The following is a 17,744-nucleotide window of genomic DNA, read 5'->3' as shown; positions in this document are numbered from 1 at the left end:
CTTTTCCAGCACAATTCAAAAGCATCAATTCTTTGGCACTCAGCTTTCTTTACAGTCCAGCTCTCACATTCATACATGACTACTGCAAAAGCCATAGCTTTGACAGGATGGACCTTTGTTGGCCAAGTAATTTCTCTGCTTTTTAATATGCTTTCTAGGTTGGTCATAACTTTTCTTCCAAGGAGCAAGTGTCTTTTAATTTCATGGCTGCAATCACCATCTGCAGTGATTCTGGAGCCCCCCAAATAAAGTCTGTCACTGTTTCCACTGTTTTTCCATCTATTTGGCATGAAGTGATGGGACCGGATGCCATGATCTTAGTTTTCTGAATGTTGAGTTTTAAGCCAACTTTTTCACTCTCCTCTTTCACTTTCGTCAAGAGGCTCTTTAGTTCTCCACTTTCTGTCATAAGGGTGGTGTCATCTGCATATCTGTGGTTATTGATATTTCTCGTGGCAGTCTTGATTCCAGCTTATGTTTCATCCAGTACAGCATTTCTCATGATGTACTCTGCATATGAGTTAAATAAGCAAGGTGACAATATACAGCCTTGACGTACTCCTTTCCCGATTTGGAACCACTCTGTTGCTCCATGTCCAGTTCTAACTACTGCTTCTTGACCTGCATACAGAGTTCTCAGGAGGGAGGTCAGGTGGTCTGGTATTCTCATCTCTTTAAGAATTTTCCACAGTTTGCTGTGATCCACACAAAGGCTTTGGCACAGTCAATAAAGCAAAAGTAGATGTTTTTCTGGAACTCTCTTGCTTTTTTCTATAATCTAGTGGATGTTGGCAATTTGATCTCTGGTTCCTCTGCCTTTTCTAAATCCAGCTTGAACATCTGGAAGTTCATGGTTCATGTACTGTTGAAGTCTGGCTTGGAGAATTTTGAGCATTACTTCATTAGCATGTGAGATGAGTGCAATTGTACAGTAGTTTGAACATTCTTTGTCATTGCCTTTCTTTGGGATTGGAAGGTCAATATTAGTAGGAGATAAAAAACTGATTAAGAAAAAGATATAGTAAGAGAGATGAAGGAGTCATAGTTACTGAAGGTATTATTATGGGGATGTTTTAAAGTTACAGAGTAACTACTTCAGAATGTTTCTTAAACAGAAAAAATACTACATCTTCGGGGATTCACAAAGAAACGGGGTTCTGCAATGGCTGAAGATACGGTTCACCCTTGGGAATAAAGGTAGATACCACCTGTGACAGGCTGAAACCCTAAAGTCAGTCCACTGTCTTAGAACTTATCTAAGAGGTATTTCTTTTCAGTGAAAACAAAGTCTTGGAGCAGACTTATGACTATATTAGAAATAACAATATGCAGACTATTCAGGATCTTTTAAGTATGTCCATTAATTATAAACTAAAAAATGCTCTGGAAATAGTATAAGAGAGACATGATCTCAATTTCTCTAGTAGGTGCCTGGACTTCTATGTGTCTAGTTCACTTTTCAAATGTGGTTTGGGAGTTTTAGACAGGAGTCTGAGAAAGATGAATTACAAAGTAGTATCAAGGTGAATTTCTAAAAATCACAGAAAATTCACCTAAAGCTAAACTTTTTCTCCAGTTGTGGTTTTGTCTACAATTTTAATCCTCACTGTACAAAATACTACACAATACATATTCACTAAGAAACATTATTAAGACTCATAATAAAGAAGAATGATTATAACGTTTACTTATGAAGACACTTTTGCTTTGATCCGTCTCTCCTAAATGAAGGAGTTGGGTATTGACTGGGGAGAAAGAAATATGGCAATTATACTTCCAGCATCCAAAAGAAGCAGACAGCTTAGAAACAGAAAGGGTGACAAAATGATGGCTGCAGTTGTAGGGTAAGACTAGAACAGTTCACCTCTGTTATAGGAAAAGACTGTGAATAGGAATCTGAGGAAATCCCTTAGACTGGCTTTTTGGGTTTTTTCCCCCTTTCATTGGCATACAACAAAACTGCTATAAACAAAATATCAACCACACCTACAGATGAATTAAGTTCATGCACAATGTAGTGATACGTTACTTGTAAACAAGGAGGGGTGATCTGTTAAACAGACTCCAGTGGGTAAGCTAAGGAAAAGATCCTCTCCATTCCTGTCAATTATTGACATTTAGACTAATATGGACTTTAAAAGTCAAATACAAAGAATCAATTATATTAGAGAGGATTTCCAGTTAAAGGTGACTGAAAGTGAAAATGAAACTCGCTCAGTTGTGTCCGACTCTTTGTGACCCCATGGACTATACAGTTCATGGAATTCTCCAGGCCAGAATACTAGAATGGGTAGGCTTTCCCTTCTCCAGGGCATCTCCCCAACCCAGGGATCAAACCCAGGTCTTCCACATTGCAGGTGGATTCTTCACCAGCTGAGCCACAATCTTCTGCCTTTTGAAACCTCATGAAAATTACAGAGGAATAAAATGGATAGAATCCAACAACGGTAAACAATAGGAAGAAGGCAATTAGTGGCAAGAGATTTCAACAAGTTTCTAGAAGACTGAAAGCAGATGAAATGGAACAGACTAATGGAGGGCAGAGAAAGCTACAGACTCATGACAAGGAGGGTACTGCAAAGAAGCAGCTAATTTGCCACTCAGAAACCTAAAAGAGGCTCTTGGAGAATGCAAGTAAATAACAAAAGGCAGAAGTGAGGGATGGACCAGAAAATGGGGCTTAATTTCAAGTCTCTGGATAGAACAGTCAACCTCTCCCCATCCTATGGAATCTTAAGTACAGGATGCTTAAGCATAAGCAACCTAAAGACTTTTTAGGTTGCTGACACTTCAGAAAGGTGGCTCTCTGATATGCTAATTCTACCAAGGAAATAAGGGATATACTTAACGCTTCATATAGTGATTTCTTTAGTTTTTCCAAACTTAACTGTCTAACCTGCCCTTTTAAATAGACAAAAAAAGGAGGAGGAATAACAGAGAAAATTATACTCAGTACTTCTTAAATCTTCTTTCAGTAAAAATTAAGTTTTAATTAAGTTTTAAGCTTACAACTCCCTCTGGTGGTTGTTAAAAATAAACAAGTAGAATCTCTATAAACTAGTAGAATCTCTTTAGAGAGACTCAAAATTAAAATTGGTAGTGTGTACTGAGGCAGTCATTTGTGTTCTTCATCAAACACTTCTGCCTCTCTGCTTTCCAGGTATATGTAGAAGTGCGCCTCCTCATCCTCTCTGAATTAAGGGTGGACTTGTTCTTTCCAAAGAGGAACACGTGTCGGGGCAGAAAATTAAGGAGTCAGAGCTAATTTGCATATGTCCTTTGTCTTGCCTGAACAATCATGGAAGCACAGAGATGGAGCTTCCCTTAACCTGGGTACCTGAGTGAGGGTGATGTAGAACAGAGCCCACCAGCTAATCTATTTGTCAAGTGAGCTAGAAATAAACCTTTGTTGTTTAAAGACACAGTTTGTTAATAGCAGCATAACCAAGCCTAAATGATACATCTATCAAAAGTAAAAAAATACAATATCCTTTGACACAGCAGTTTCCTACTCCTGGTAATCTCTTCTGCCAACATATCTGGGTGTGGTTAAAATTTTCATGCATAAAATTTTTACTGCAGCAGTTTGTAAAAACAAGACCCTAGGATCTATCAAAAAAGGAGTAATTAGAAATTATGGTACAAAATACTATATAGTCATTTTTAAAAGAAGCAGATCTGCAATTCCTGACTTGGAATACTCAAAGAGACAAAAACAAAAGCTCTGATAAAAAGAGAAAGTAAACTATGTTTCATTTGTATTAAAAATGTATAAATATATGTATGCTTCATATACAATTTCAATTTCTAGAATACAAAATGAACTGCGAATAGCTATTGGTTGTCTGGTGCAGAGAACTTTTCATTATAAATCCTTTTGGTTTGCTTACATTTAAAAAAAAAAATGTCAAGTATATTTAGAAAAATATTTTGGTGTAATCCCTGTAGAATCCAAGCTTGTAGAAGCTGACAAGCTGATTCTAAAATATATATGGAATAGCAGGAGACCTCAAATAACCAACCTAAAAAAAACCAAAGTAGAATGTACACACTGCAATTTCAAAACTTACTATAAAGTAACAACAATCAAGGCAGTGTAGTAATGGCATAAGGACAAACATATAGACAAACAAACAAAAAAACTGAAAGTACAGAAATAAACCCATCTGTTTATGGTCAACTGATTTTCTATAAAGGTCCCAAGGCCATTCAGTGAGAAAAGTCTTTTCAACAAATGGTGCTGGGAACAGATAACCAACAAGGACCTACTGTATAGTACAGGGAACTCTGCTTCAATATTCTGTAATAACCTAAATGGGAAAAGAATTTGAAAAAGAACAGATACAAATATATGAATAGCTGAATCATTTTGCAGTACACCTGGAACTGACAACATTGTTCACTCCAACATAAAAAAGGAAACTGATGGCAGAGGAGAAAATTTTGCAACAACAACAACAAACCGAAGTGGTGCTGGGACACCTGGACCGCCACATGCAAAAGAATGAAATCTGGACACTTATGTCATAGCCTTATATAGAAGTTAACTCAAAGTAGATGGGAGACCAAAATTTAAACTCTAAAACTAAAACTCTCAGGAGTAAATCCTGATCACCTTGGATTTACCCAGTGATTCTTAGATATGACACCAAAGATATGAATAATGAAAGGAAAGAGGTAAGTTAGACTTCAGCAAAATTAAAAACTTGTGCTTCAAGTACACTTACCAAGAAAGTGAAAGGATAACTCACAAAATGGGAGAAAACAGTTGCAAATCACATAAGGGACTTATAACCAGAATATACAAAGAACTCATACAACTCAGTAATAAAAACAAATGACCTAATTAAAAAATCGGCAAAGGATATAAACTGGCATTTCTCCAAAGAAAATACACAAATGGCTCGATATCATTAGTCATCAGAAAAATGTAAATCAAAATGAGATACCACTTTACAGCTACTGGGATGGTAAGAATCAAAGAAAACAGCAACTGTGGTAGAGGATATGGAGAAATCAAAACCCTCATACACTGCTGGTGGGAATACAAAACAGTGCAGCCACGCTGGAAAACAGTGTGGCAGCTCATTCCTCAAATGGCTAAACGCAGAGCTATGGTAGCACCCAACGATTCTACTCACGTGTATACTTACACTTATGTGTATACACATGTCCACATAAACTTGTACACAAATGTTCACAGCAGCATTATTTACAATAGGCAAAAGTTAGAAACAATCTAAATGTCCATTAACTGATGAATGAATAAACAAAATGTAGTGTATCTATACAATGGCAGAATGCACCAGAAAAAGGAATGAGGTACTAACATACGTTATAACTTGGATGAGCTTTTAAAACATTATCCTAAGTGAAATAAGCTAGTCACAAAAGACTACATATTATGTAGTTCCATTCATATGAAGCATCCAGAATATGTAAATCTACAGACAGGAAGCAGATTAATGACTACTTATGGCTGAGGGTAGGGGTGATGCGATAGGAGGTGACGATAAAGGGTATTGAGTTTCTTTCTGAAGTGATGAAAATGTTCTAATATTGGTTGTGGTGATGGTTGCACATATGTGATTATACTAAAAATCACTGATGTGCACACTGTAAATGACAAACTTTATCTCAATAAATGTTAAAATAGTGACAAAAATTTTTTAAAGCAAAAGAATATTTGTACATGCTGAAATAAAATGATCTTAAGATACATTAACCAAAATTGTATATCATATAGCCCCACACAGTATGTTTATGTTATACATACTGTACAGTATATATACAATTCCTCACATATGTATTTATATATACTCATATATATATAAATACATATTTTTTCTTTCATAAAAGAACTTTTTATGAAAGCCTCATAAAACTTTCATTAAAAAAAAGTGTGAGGCAAAGACTGTAATTATAAAGGCAAGGAGGATAAAGAACTGATAATGGAGATTTCCTCAGATAATTAAATGGTGGGAAGGTTGGGCAAAGGGAGAGGTCAAGGGTCAAAAGGAGACATTTTTATTGTACCTTCCCTTTTAGGCATTAAATTTCTTTTACCATATGGATATGTTATTTTCATTAATAGTTGTTAAAAAGTTTAGCTTAATATAGGAAATAACTTGCTAGTAGGCAAAACTCTTCACAAATGGAATGTACTACCTCAGGAAGTAGCCTGTTTCTCAGAAGGTACCCAACAATAGGATGGATTCACATTTGATAGGGTCCAATTGCTGGATGGGTAAGTGGACTGGATAATGTCTGCTGCAGAGTTCTAGATGATGTTTAGAGTCTCTTCCAATCTTGAGATTTATTCCAACTTAAAAGGTGGTTAGTCTTAAGACTGGGAAGAATCTATGAGGAGTAGGCCATTCTTTTCTCCGAAAGAAAAAAAATTCTTTAAGTGATCTGATGTCAAGTAATTACTGAGTTAATTTAACATGATCTCAATGTTAACAAAGCAAGTCAATGTTTAAAAAAACAAGGCATTTCCAATTAGCAGATGAATAGTAAAGTGCAAATTTTAAAATTTAATTAATTTTTAGTTCTTTTTGAAAAGAGTATCTAACACCCCCAATTTTTGTCATGATTAGCATTTTTATTAAATCTTGTTAAGTAGAAAGGTGCTGTGGTTTGGAGGGAAATATTGCTGAAAAAATGACAAGGAATGAGAAGTTCCAAGAAGCTAATTTTCATCTCATAAGTTTTTTTATTTGTATTTCTATTTTAGGTTCAAAGTCAAAGCTACTGCTTTTCAATATAATAGGACCATAAATATAACTGGAGAGTATTAAAGTATCATAAAAATGATTATAAGAAAAGTTCAATACCATAGGCGTTTTCTGTATCGATAATGGAGAAGGAGAAGTCAATCTGGCAGCAATGTTAGTTTGGTAAGAGCCTCGGGCAACTATAACAAAATACAGAACACAGGCCAACCCTTTCCTCCCCTAATCCCCAATGAAAACTGGTTTGAATGAGTGGAGCATTTGTTCTCCACACTTACATAAGTTGCCAGTGTTAAAAAAAAAGCATACGTTTATGAATGGGAGAGGACATCAGAAAATCTCAGAATATAGTGAATGATGAAAGTGCTTATTGATTCTTTTCAGAAGTTAGGTAAAGTCAGGAGGTATGACTCAAGGAAGGAAATGGAGCTATCTGGCCAGTAATCTTACTACTGGTAAGCAATTTTCACTTTAATATTTGTTTTTCCTAGCAAGTAAAGTAAGAATCTACTGCATGCTGACAAGACTTTGAACTGAAATTTCTAACCTGAATTTGTTTTTTCTATTTGGGACTCATTTTTGTCTCTGATTCTTATAGTGGTTTAAGGACTCAAGTATAATTTATTTCCTTCACAGGGGGCAGTAGTGACTGACTTGGTGCTGAGATGAGCAAGGTCCTGACTGCAGTCTCTGTGTCCTTGTCTTCTGAAGTAAAATGCTGACTCAAGAGTTAATGACTGGGAAATGTGAAGATGCAGAAACAGAATAGCTGTTGGGCTAGGGAACTGGTAACAACTGAGACTATAACTTGGCCATATAACACAGTCACGAACTCTTAGTTTTCTGAAAGATAGAGATAAAGGCCTGACAAACATTCCTAAGTTGTTTATACAGGAAGGACCACACTTCAGATGAAAACTGCTGACTACAAGAACACAGATCTTAGACTACCTGAAATCAGAAGGCTAATATGATACTTGAAACCTCACCCTAATGCCAACCAATCGAAGAACTGTCCATGAGGTCATCAGCCCTGCTCCTTGAACACTATAAAACTCCCCAACCTTCCACGGTGGGTCACATGGTCATCAGGGAACTAGCCCACTGTGGCCTCCTTGGCCTGGCAAAGCAATAAAAGCTACTCTTTTCTACTTCACCCAAAACTCTGTCTCCGGGTTTCTATTAGGCACTGGTGAACAGAGGCCAAGTTTCAGCAACAGTTTCATTAACTGTCCTCCTTCCCTCTCATTCTACAACAGAGAATTATACAGAAATTCTCATCTTTGAAATCTTTATTGTAGTATATATTTCAAATGTTAAATGGTAAGTTAAAAATAATGCATTTCAGTTACCAAGTTATTGATTCATGTTCTCTCCTCAATTTGAGAAAAATATTTTCCTGTGGTTCTAGTACTTCGATCAACTCTTTTTTCTACTCTGAAACAGTGTTACAGGAGCTTTAGCAAGATCAATTTCACTGCAGGAAGCAGGGACATTTATTTTCTCTTTATTACCCACACCACACAAATTAAGAGTTCAGAAAAGATCCTTACTTAAAGACCAATGTTATTTGGGTCACCTCATTTATTGCAGGGCAAATGGTAAGGCATTACACATGTCTAAGTTAACAATGCAAGAGATGCATTGTGTAGGAAGGAACAGTCCTTTGATTTGATTGGATGATACATAAGTCTCGGTCAACACCGTTCCATGGTAACTAGAAGGAAAGAGAGATAAGAGGTCGAAGAACAGCCCCCCCACTACGGTGCACACATGCAGATAACACAAGGGTACACAGCCATACAAGTGTTAGGAAATTCCATATGTATGCAGGTATGCGTAAGGAAAGTGACCATGTTTGTCCCAGCTGTCTGAAGGTGATTAGTAAAGAGAAATAATCATGGGAAACCCTGCTTTTTTGGGTAGGATTTGAGTTCTCAAACCAGATCCCTTATTCATTAGCAATTTTTTTTTCTACCTTCAAGTGTCTTTATAAAGTGCTTCCTACCCCTACCCAGGGTGTTCCTTTATTGTTCCAAGTTATTTCTAATTATATCTACATATAATCTATGTGTGACTTCTTTCCTAATAGCTGCCTTTATTTCTTTTTACTAAGTCATCTTTCAGCTCCATGCTTCTCAAATTGAGGCCTACACGGCCCTCCATATATGGTAGAGCAGGGCTTATACAAAGGCACAAGGTAAACCTGCGCCACCTTCTCAGAGGGCTCACTTTGAAAATCTGAAAAGACATTATAGTGCTGTGGGCTCTGTTAACTGCCGAGATGAGACTCTTGATGCTGCTACCTGCCCTTTGTATAGGTATTTAACCTACCTGTTCTTAAGCATTTTAAGTTGAAAATAGGAATATTACTAGTGTCTACTTTATATTTGGTTACGAGAAATAAATGGGCTTTCAGAACAATGCCTAACACATAGCAAGCTTTCAGCAGGTATTAGTTGTTGTTATGTATCTTAACATATTGCACTCATCTTACACGCTAGTAAAGTAATGCTCACAATTCTCCAAGCCAGGCTTCAGCAATACATGAACCATGAACTCCCAGATGTTCAAGCTGATTTCAGAAAAGGCAGAGGAACCAGAGATCAAATTGCCAATATCTGCTGGATCATCAAAAAAGAGAGTTCCAGAAAAACATCTATTTCTGCTTTATTGACTATGCCAAAGCCTCTGACTGTGTGGATCACAATAAACTGGAAAATTCTGAAAGAGATGGGAATACCAGACCACCTGACCTACCTCTTGAGAAACCTGTATACAGGTCAGGAAGCAACAGTTAGAACTGGACATGGAACAACACACTGGTTCCAAATAGGAAAAGGAGTACGTCAAGGCTGTATATTGTCACCCTGCTTATTTAACTTATATGCAGAGTACATCATGAGAAACGCTGGGCTGTAGGAAGCACAAGCTGGAATCAAGATTTCTGGGAGAAATATCAACAACCTCAGATATGCCAATGACACCACCCTTATGGCAAAAAGTGAAGAAGAGCTAAAGAGCCTCTTGATAAAAGTGAAAGAGGAGAGTGAAAAAGCTGGCTTAAAGCTCAACATTCAGAAAACTAAGATCATGGCATCAGGTCCCATCACTTCATGGCAAATAACAGATGGGGAAACAGTGGCTGACTTTATTTTTCTGGGCTCCAAAATCACTGAAGGTAGTGGCTGCAGCCATGAAATTAAAAGATGCTTACTCCTTGGAAGAAAAATTATGACCAACTTAGATAGCATATTAAAAAGTAGAGACTTTACTTTGTCAACAAAGGTCCATCTAGTCAAAGCTATGGTTCTTCCAGTGGTCATGTATGGATGTGAGAGTTGGACTATAAAGAAAGCTGAGTGCCAAAGAACTGACGCTTGTGAACTGTGGTTTTAGAGAAGACTCTTGAGAGCCCCTTGGACTGCAAGGAGATCCAACCAGTCCATCCTAAAGGAGATCAGTCCTGGGTGTTCATTGGAAGGACTGATGTTGAAGCTGAAACTCCAATACTTTGGCTGCCTGATGTGAAGAGCTGACTCACTGGAAAAGACTCTGATGCTGGGAAAGATTGAGGGCAGGAGGAGAAGGGGATGACAGAGGATGACATGGTTGGATGGCATCACCGACTCAAAGGACATGAGTTTGGATAAACTCTGGGAGTTGGTGATGGACAGGGAGGCCTGGCGTGCTGTGGTTCATGGGGTTGCAAAGAGTTGGACACAACTGAGCGACTGAACTGATCTGATCTTAACATTATTCATTTCCCCCTTGAGCAAATGTAAGCAAAGATGGAGAGACAGGAAATACTGGGGGGTGGATTCAGATAGGGATCTCAGAAATAGTCTCATTGAAAAGGTGACTTTGAGTAAAGACCTGAAGGAACTGAGGGAGTTAACTGTGTATTCAGTGAGAAGAGAATTTCAGACAAAGAGACCAGCAAGCACAAAGGCCCTAAACGTATGCCTTCTAAGGTTTAAGGGGCAGAAGTATGAAGGCCAGCAGGGCTGGAACAGAGTGACTGAGGTGGTGAGTAAAAGTAAGAGATGAGGGAGAGCCAGTGGATCTCTGAATGGAAAGATGGTGATCATGTGCAGATGAGTCATACGACCCGACTTACGTTTTTCAAACTGTATTCCTGTGGATGCTGAGTCAAAAGACCCTAAGTAGGCAAGGGTGAAAGCAGGTAGGCTACTGCAATAATCCACTTGAGAGAAGATGGTAGCTCAGACCAGAGTGGTGACAATGGATGGGGGTGTCAAGAAAAGAGAATTCTTGATATACTTTGAAAGTTAAAGTTGACAGGATTTAGTCAAATTAGATGTGAAATGTGAAAGGAAGGAAGGAGTCAGTGGTGTTTCTGAAGTTTCTGGCCTGATTAAGATGTCATTAATGGAGATAGGAAGAGTAAGCTGGGTGCAATGTAAGACGTTTTTTCAGACACAGTAAACTTGGGATGCATTAAATGGAGATATTAAGGAGATAGTTAAATAAATTTCTTGAAATTCAGGAAATAAATCCAGGTTAGAGTTACAAATTTTGGAGCATTTGGCATAAAATTTAAACTTATGAGGCTGATAGAGATCATCCAGGGAACAGTAAAGACAGAAAAGAGAGAAAGCCCAAGGACTGAACTTTGAGGATTTGATCTCACTTCTTTGAACAAAGAAGTGAAAAAGCAGAGAGATGAGGGAGAGCCACCAAAGAACAGAAGGAGAGGTGCAGTCCCAGGGTGGTATACTGTAGTAAGTCAGGTGGGCAAAATGCTTCGCGGAGGAGAGGGTGCTCGCCTGCAGCAAACACTAGCGATTCAGCTCAAGGAAGACAAGGGCTGAAAGACCACGGGGTCCCAGTGACGCTGTCAATGACGGCCTTGCCAGGGGCAGGTGTGCTGCAGCGGGGAAGACCCTGACTACAGAGCAGGCTCAAGAAAGAAGGGGAGAGAAACTGGAGACAGCAGGTTTAAGCAACACTTTATTTTCACATACCAGTCAATATATGAGTATCTTATGTCTACTTTAGTAAAAAATTCCCCTTATCAAGTTATCTTCATAAAGACAATTATAATCTGGGAGGGCGGGAGGGCAGAGATACAGGTGAGGAAGATTAAGAGGTACAAACTTTCAGTTATGAAATTCTCAGTCACAGGTATGAAATGTACTCTGGGGGAATGTAGTCAACAGTTATGTAATATTTTTGTACGGTGACAGATGACAACTAGACTAATGATGATCATTTTGAAATGTACAGTAATAATGAATCACTATGATGTGAGTGCCAGGAATTAAAACAGTGCTGTAAGTCAATTACACTTCAAAAGCAAACAAATAACTTAAGAGACATCAGATATGTGGCTATCAGAGGGGAGGAGAGAAAGGGGAGTTAGATGGAAACAGTCAAAAGGTACAAATTTCTAGTTATAAATACTAGGAATGTAATATACAATACAGTAAAGATTAAAAAAAACACTGTTAGTGCTCCGGCCTGGTGCACTGGGAAGACCCAGAGGAATCCGGTGGAGAGGGAGGTGGGAGGGGGGATCGGGATGGGGAATACGTGTAAATCTATGGCTGATTCATATCAATGTATGACAAAACCCACTGAAATGTTGTGAAGTAATTAGCCTCCAACTATTTAAAAAAAAAAAAAATTTTGATACAAAAAAAAGAAACAAGATTAAAATGTATATTTTGACTGGTGTACTGTATGGTACAGAACATTTGCTCTTCAGATCTCTAATAATCATGGTAGTGTTACCTTTGAGTAATAAAGGAAAATTAAGATATTTCTCTAAAAAAAAAAAATAATAAATAAATAAATAAATAAAAAAACACTGTTACACATTGTAAATGAAAGCTGTATAAAGACTAAATCTCAAGAGTTCTCATCAGAAGGAAAAAATATTTAAAAAATCTATTTCTTTAATGTTGTATCTATATGAGATGACGGATATTCACTAAACCTACTGCAGTATCATTTCATGATGTGTGTAAGTCAGATCATTATGTTGTACACTTTAAGCTTACACAGTGCTGTTATGTCAATTATATATTAATAAAATTGATAGGAAAAAACTCTCCATTTAAAAATTAGCAACTATCCAAACATAGGAAATCTACTTTGATGGAAAGAGTAGAAGAAATGACTTTGGGGGAAGAATAGGAATTAAGTATCAGTGGAAAAACATGGTGTTATATTAAAAATCACTTACTGCCAAACCTAAACAGAAATGGCTCCAGTTTAGTCACAGATATATGGAACGTAAAGTCTCAGCACAATTTCTAGAAAACTAGAATAACCTACAGAGCTTTAAAACACATGTGCACAAATGCACACATATGCTCACATGCACCTAGGCTTTACCATTCAGAAGCTCTAATTGAGCAAGTCTGGGGCTGAACCTGTGCAATTTTATGTTTTGAAAGCTTCAAAGGTGATTACAGAATTTGAACACACCACAGCCCAGCATGGGTTGAGAATCACTAGAATATAATTGTTCAAAACAAACCAAACCACTCAGACTCCTCTAAGAAAGTCAGCAGTGAAATCAGTATTTTCAGAAATTTTAAAAAGGACAAGTGGTACTAGTAGTAGTAGGAGGCTATTTACTGCATGGGGGTGACTATGTAGTATTTTCCAACCTGTAATACTGAGAACAGTTTACCAGGGGTATAGATGATTATGATACATCCTTACTCTAAAGGACTCTGGCTAATTTACAAAACCTGTGTCAATACTGAAGAAACAAACACTTATCTTCTTTTTTTATCTAACTGAATTTAATAGCTTCCTATTGAAGATTAAATAACTTAAGAGGTCAGATATAATATAAATGCTCTCTAATTGAATATAGATGTAATTTAGTATTATGCCAATATTAACTAGTCTATTCCTGAAAAGCATAATCAAGTGAGATAGATTTGAAACTCTTATTCACAATTCCAAACAAAAAGATTGCATTAACAGATGGTTAAGGGAGGCTGAAAAGAAGAAAAAGAGAAATTTGAATCCTGTTACTGATACTTTTGAGTTATTCAAGAATGCATAGCGATTTAGACTTTGATACAAAATAAGGCAGAACCGTATTAGAACAATGAAGAACAGAGGATTCTTCTGGCCAAAGACGGCAGAGTTTGCTATACTAGTTCACTAATCTCTTATTAAAATGTATGTTTTTATGAATTTTTATTTGCAGGAAATTTAAAGGGAAAGTCAGCATCACTACAGGTGAAAACAAACTTTTATGAATATTAAGAAAACAACCAAATCAATAGGTGATTATTTGGAACATCTGATAAGGCTATCATTCAAGCTTCAATTTATAACATAATAAAACTAATATATTTAAAATTTATATGAATATTCTCAAAAGTTCTTAAGATAGTATTATTTTGGACACTTACAACATAAAATAATGATACCGATACCCACTTCTGCAGTGAAGTCAAAAGTACACCAATTTTTACCCAGAACGGAAAATGATCCCATGGCAGTATTTTTATTACCTTGTGTGTAGGCAGCATCATCAGATCCCATACTCAACTTCCGTGCTTCACTTATTCTATCCACATGTGCTAAAGCGGGGTCCGTGAGGTGCTGAATATTCTCTGTTTCTACATAATGATCAGGATGGTTTAAAAGGTTTGTAAGTTCAAAGGTAGGGGACACCACCCCTGGTGAAACTGCAGGGGGTTTATTGGGAGAAACTGTAATTTTGAAAGTATATTTTGTATTGGGTTGAGTGACCACTACTCGAGGAGAAGTTGCAGAGTTATTGCCTATTGCTCGACTTTTGGGAGGGTGGTGATGAATAAAGGCAGGACCCATGCTCACTTGCCCGGACATATTCCTGGAGGCAGCGGATGCTCCAGAGTTGGTGGATATGAAGAGAGTGGGCTGATTTCGTATGACCTGCTCATCTCCTGTGGCAGCATTCGCTGATATATAGACCTTAGGTTGACTACGGGACATCACCTCATCAGTATTTGGGGGACTGGCAGCTATGTAAACAGTGGGCTGGTTTCTGTTTAAGGTCTGGCTGTTGACTGAAGAGGAACTGCTGGAGGTTCGAGGTCCAGAAGAACGCAATTTCGAAGAATTGTTTCTTTGTGGGGGTTCAAGTTTGATTTCAATCTGGTTTTTTCGAGGTCCTGTTGAAATATTCTGAATGTTATATTGGCTATGGGCAGAAGACTGTGAGCTACCAGACGAATGAATCGTGGGTGGTTGTGGAGTCGTAGGTGAACTGATGGGCATATAGACATGAGAGGTCTGGTGGCCTTGCTGATTCGGCTGCTGGGCTGAGGTATGTGGCAGAGGATTGGATGCAGGATATGTAGTCCAGGGACCAGGTTGTGAAGGTTGATAAACTTGTTGAGGGTTCATGGGATTAAACTGAGATACCCAGCCAGAATGCTGTTGTGTCTGTCGAGTTGTACCACTAGGAGTTGTAATGTAGGGCCTAATATAGATAGAATTTCCCTGTGGACTGTTAAGTACAGGTGGAGGTACACCATGTATGTGCAAAGAAGTAGGAGTATTACGACCAGTCTGGATATTTGGGGCTAACGTTACCATAATGGGATTAAATCTTGGAGTTTGTGGAGAAAGGTTAGATGTTCCTTTGCTGCCTAAGTGAAATCCAAGGTGTGGTGCTGAATTAGAAGCACTGGATGCACTGGACATTCCAAAAACATTAAAGCCTTGAGGAACTTGAGCTGGTGCTGTCTGTGGCTCCTGCTGGAACAGTTCATTATTGGACTGACCACCTTGAAGTTGTCCGTCACTAATGCTGTGCGTTAGAGTCCTGCTCCCATTCATTCTACTTCCCTCTCTTCCATGGTGGTAAACATTCTGTGACTGCAAGTCCAAGTTGAGAGAAGTCATGTGATTGCGTAGACCAGAAATTCCAGAATCATCCGAAAAATTCAAGTCTCCTTCACCATAAAGATACCTTGTACTCTCCTGAGAGAGAACTGCACAGCAGGCATCCAGGTTATTATTATTCTATAAGACAAAATAAAAACAGCTTGTGTTAACCAGAAGCCAATGCATATACTCTTATTGCTATTAAAATATTACAAGATTAATCAGAGATTAGTTAGTACAATTATTACAGATACATTTGAGTCTTTTCTCTTGAGAAACTAATATTAATGCAAATAGTTGAATTAAAAATTCTCATTGCTGGGACGTCCCTGGCAGTCCATGGGTTAAGACTTCATCTTTCAGTGCAGGGGGTGTGGGTTCAATCCCTGGTCAGGGAGCTAAGACTCCACATGCCACTCGGCCAAAAAACCAAAACACAAAACAGAAACAATATTTTAACAAATTCAATAGATAAAAAAAATCCTCATTACTAAAGTAATGGTAAGTTCTCTAACAAACAATAGCCATAATCGGAGTTATTATAGTAGTAGAAATAAAGAAAGGGGACAACAGAGGACAAGATGGCTGGATGGCATTGCTGAGGCAATGGACATGAGTTTGAGAAAGCTCTGGGAGATGGTGAAGGACAGGGGAGCCTAGTGTGCTGCAGTCCATGGGGTTGCAAAGAGTTGACATGACTGAGCAACTGAACTGAACTGAACTGAACTGACTGATTTACAGAACAGATTCATGCAATTATTGTAACACTGCAACTTAATAAAAAATGCAGTTTGAATGTTGAACAAAATATAAATACTCAACTTAAGCATATTAGTTAGTTCAGTCGCTCAGTCGTGTCCGACTCTTTGTGATCCCAGGGGCTACAGCACGCCAGGCTTTCCTGTCCATCACCAACTCCTGGGGCTTGCTCAAACACATGTCGATCAAGTCAGTGATGCCATCCAACCATTTCATTCTCTGTCGTCCCCTTCTCCTCCTGCTTTCAATCTTTCCCAGCAACAGGGTCTTTCCTAATGAGTCAGTTGCCCAAAGTATTGGAGCTAGCTGTATAATTAATACTTTGCATGTTCATGTGCTATGTATAATTCTTTCAAACCAATGACCTTTTAAAAACTATTTTTTGTGGTATTTAAGTTAAAAAGTTCTAAAATTCATAACAAAGGAGTCACAATTCCTTATGTGCTTCCTCTTTAGTGTTAAAAACAAACAAACCACATACGTATATGTATGTAATCTAAGCTCAAGGTAGCCCCCAGAGTAACTGAGTTCACATCTTTGCCTTTAGAGAGCATCAATAATTCTACTCCAGAGAAATGAAAAAAATAAAAGCAAACCAAAAAATGACTGGATTGTTTCTTAAGAAGAGACTGACTAACCACTACTCACAAATTATCCATAAAAATATTTACTGAACACCTACGATGTGTACAACATTCTGTTTGGGACTGTGGAGGACTCCAATGATGTATAAACCCAGACTTTTCCCTAGAAGAGCTTGCAACTCAGTTAGGAAGACAAAATATGGATTTGTGAAAAAGTAACATTTTAAAAACATGAACATGTGCCAAATAATAAGTGGTACTGAAGTTCAACAGAGAGTTAATATTGTAGGCTACTGTAAAAAGGCTACTGTAAAAAAGAATATACGAGGCTACTGTGTTAATGAGGAGGTACAATCTCATTGATTTCCTTAGTATATGGAGGACCTGAATAGGAAAAAAAGCATTCCTAGTGAAGGGAATGGCATGAGTAAATACAGACATAAATGTGACAGTAAGTAAAAGTATGTTCTAAACAAAGTGATTGGAATAGATCTGGCAGGAGTTAAAGGTTTCTATTGGAAATTCTGTGGAACAAACTGTTAGAAAAGCAGATTGGGATTAAATAATTCACGATTTTGAAAAATGAGTCAGGACTACACTATGGAATTTGGGCTTTAATATAGGAAATGGGAAGAGCCAATCAACATATGCTAACAGAGAAGTGAAGACACAAAGGGTCTCTGGGGAAGATAAAGAACTCCACTGATACTTAAGATAAAGAGGAGAGGGGAAACTTTTTGACAAGAAGATCAGTTAGAAGACTGATTGTGAAAACAAATTATGAAAGACTACAAATAGT

At 37.7% G+C, this 17,744-nt stretch overlaps 1 protein-coding gene across 4 annotated transcripts in view; it reads right to left on the bottom strand.

Moving 5' to 3' along the window:
* The window catches only part of TAB2 (TGF-beta activated kinase 1 (MAP3K7) binding protein 2), an 80,840-nt gene that overhangs the window by 12,543 nt on the left and 50,553 nt on the right, over positions 1 to 17,744 (bottom strand). For all 4 annotated transcript variants that reach the window (XM_061130216.1, XM_061130217.1, XM_061130215.1 and 1 more), the window contains one exon: positions 14,240 to 15,740. In XM_061130216.1, the coding sequence (XP_060986199.1) occupies positions 14,240 to 15,740 (1,501 nt within the window). The remainder of the gene's footprint in view (positions 1 to 14,239; positions 15,741 to 17,744) is intronic.

This window comes from Dama dama, chromosome 26 (genome assembly GCF_033118175.1).
Source record: "Dama dama isolate Ldn47 chromosome 26, ASM3311817v1, whole genome shotgun sequence".
Classification (NCBI taxonomy): domain Eukaryota; kingdom Metazoa; phylum Chordata; class Mammalia; order Artiodactyla; family Cervidae; genus Dama; species Dama dama.
Note: the sequence above shows the minus strand (reverse complement) of the source record. Positions and strands in the feature narration are given on the sequence as shown.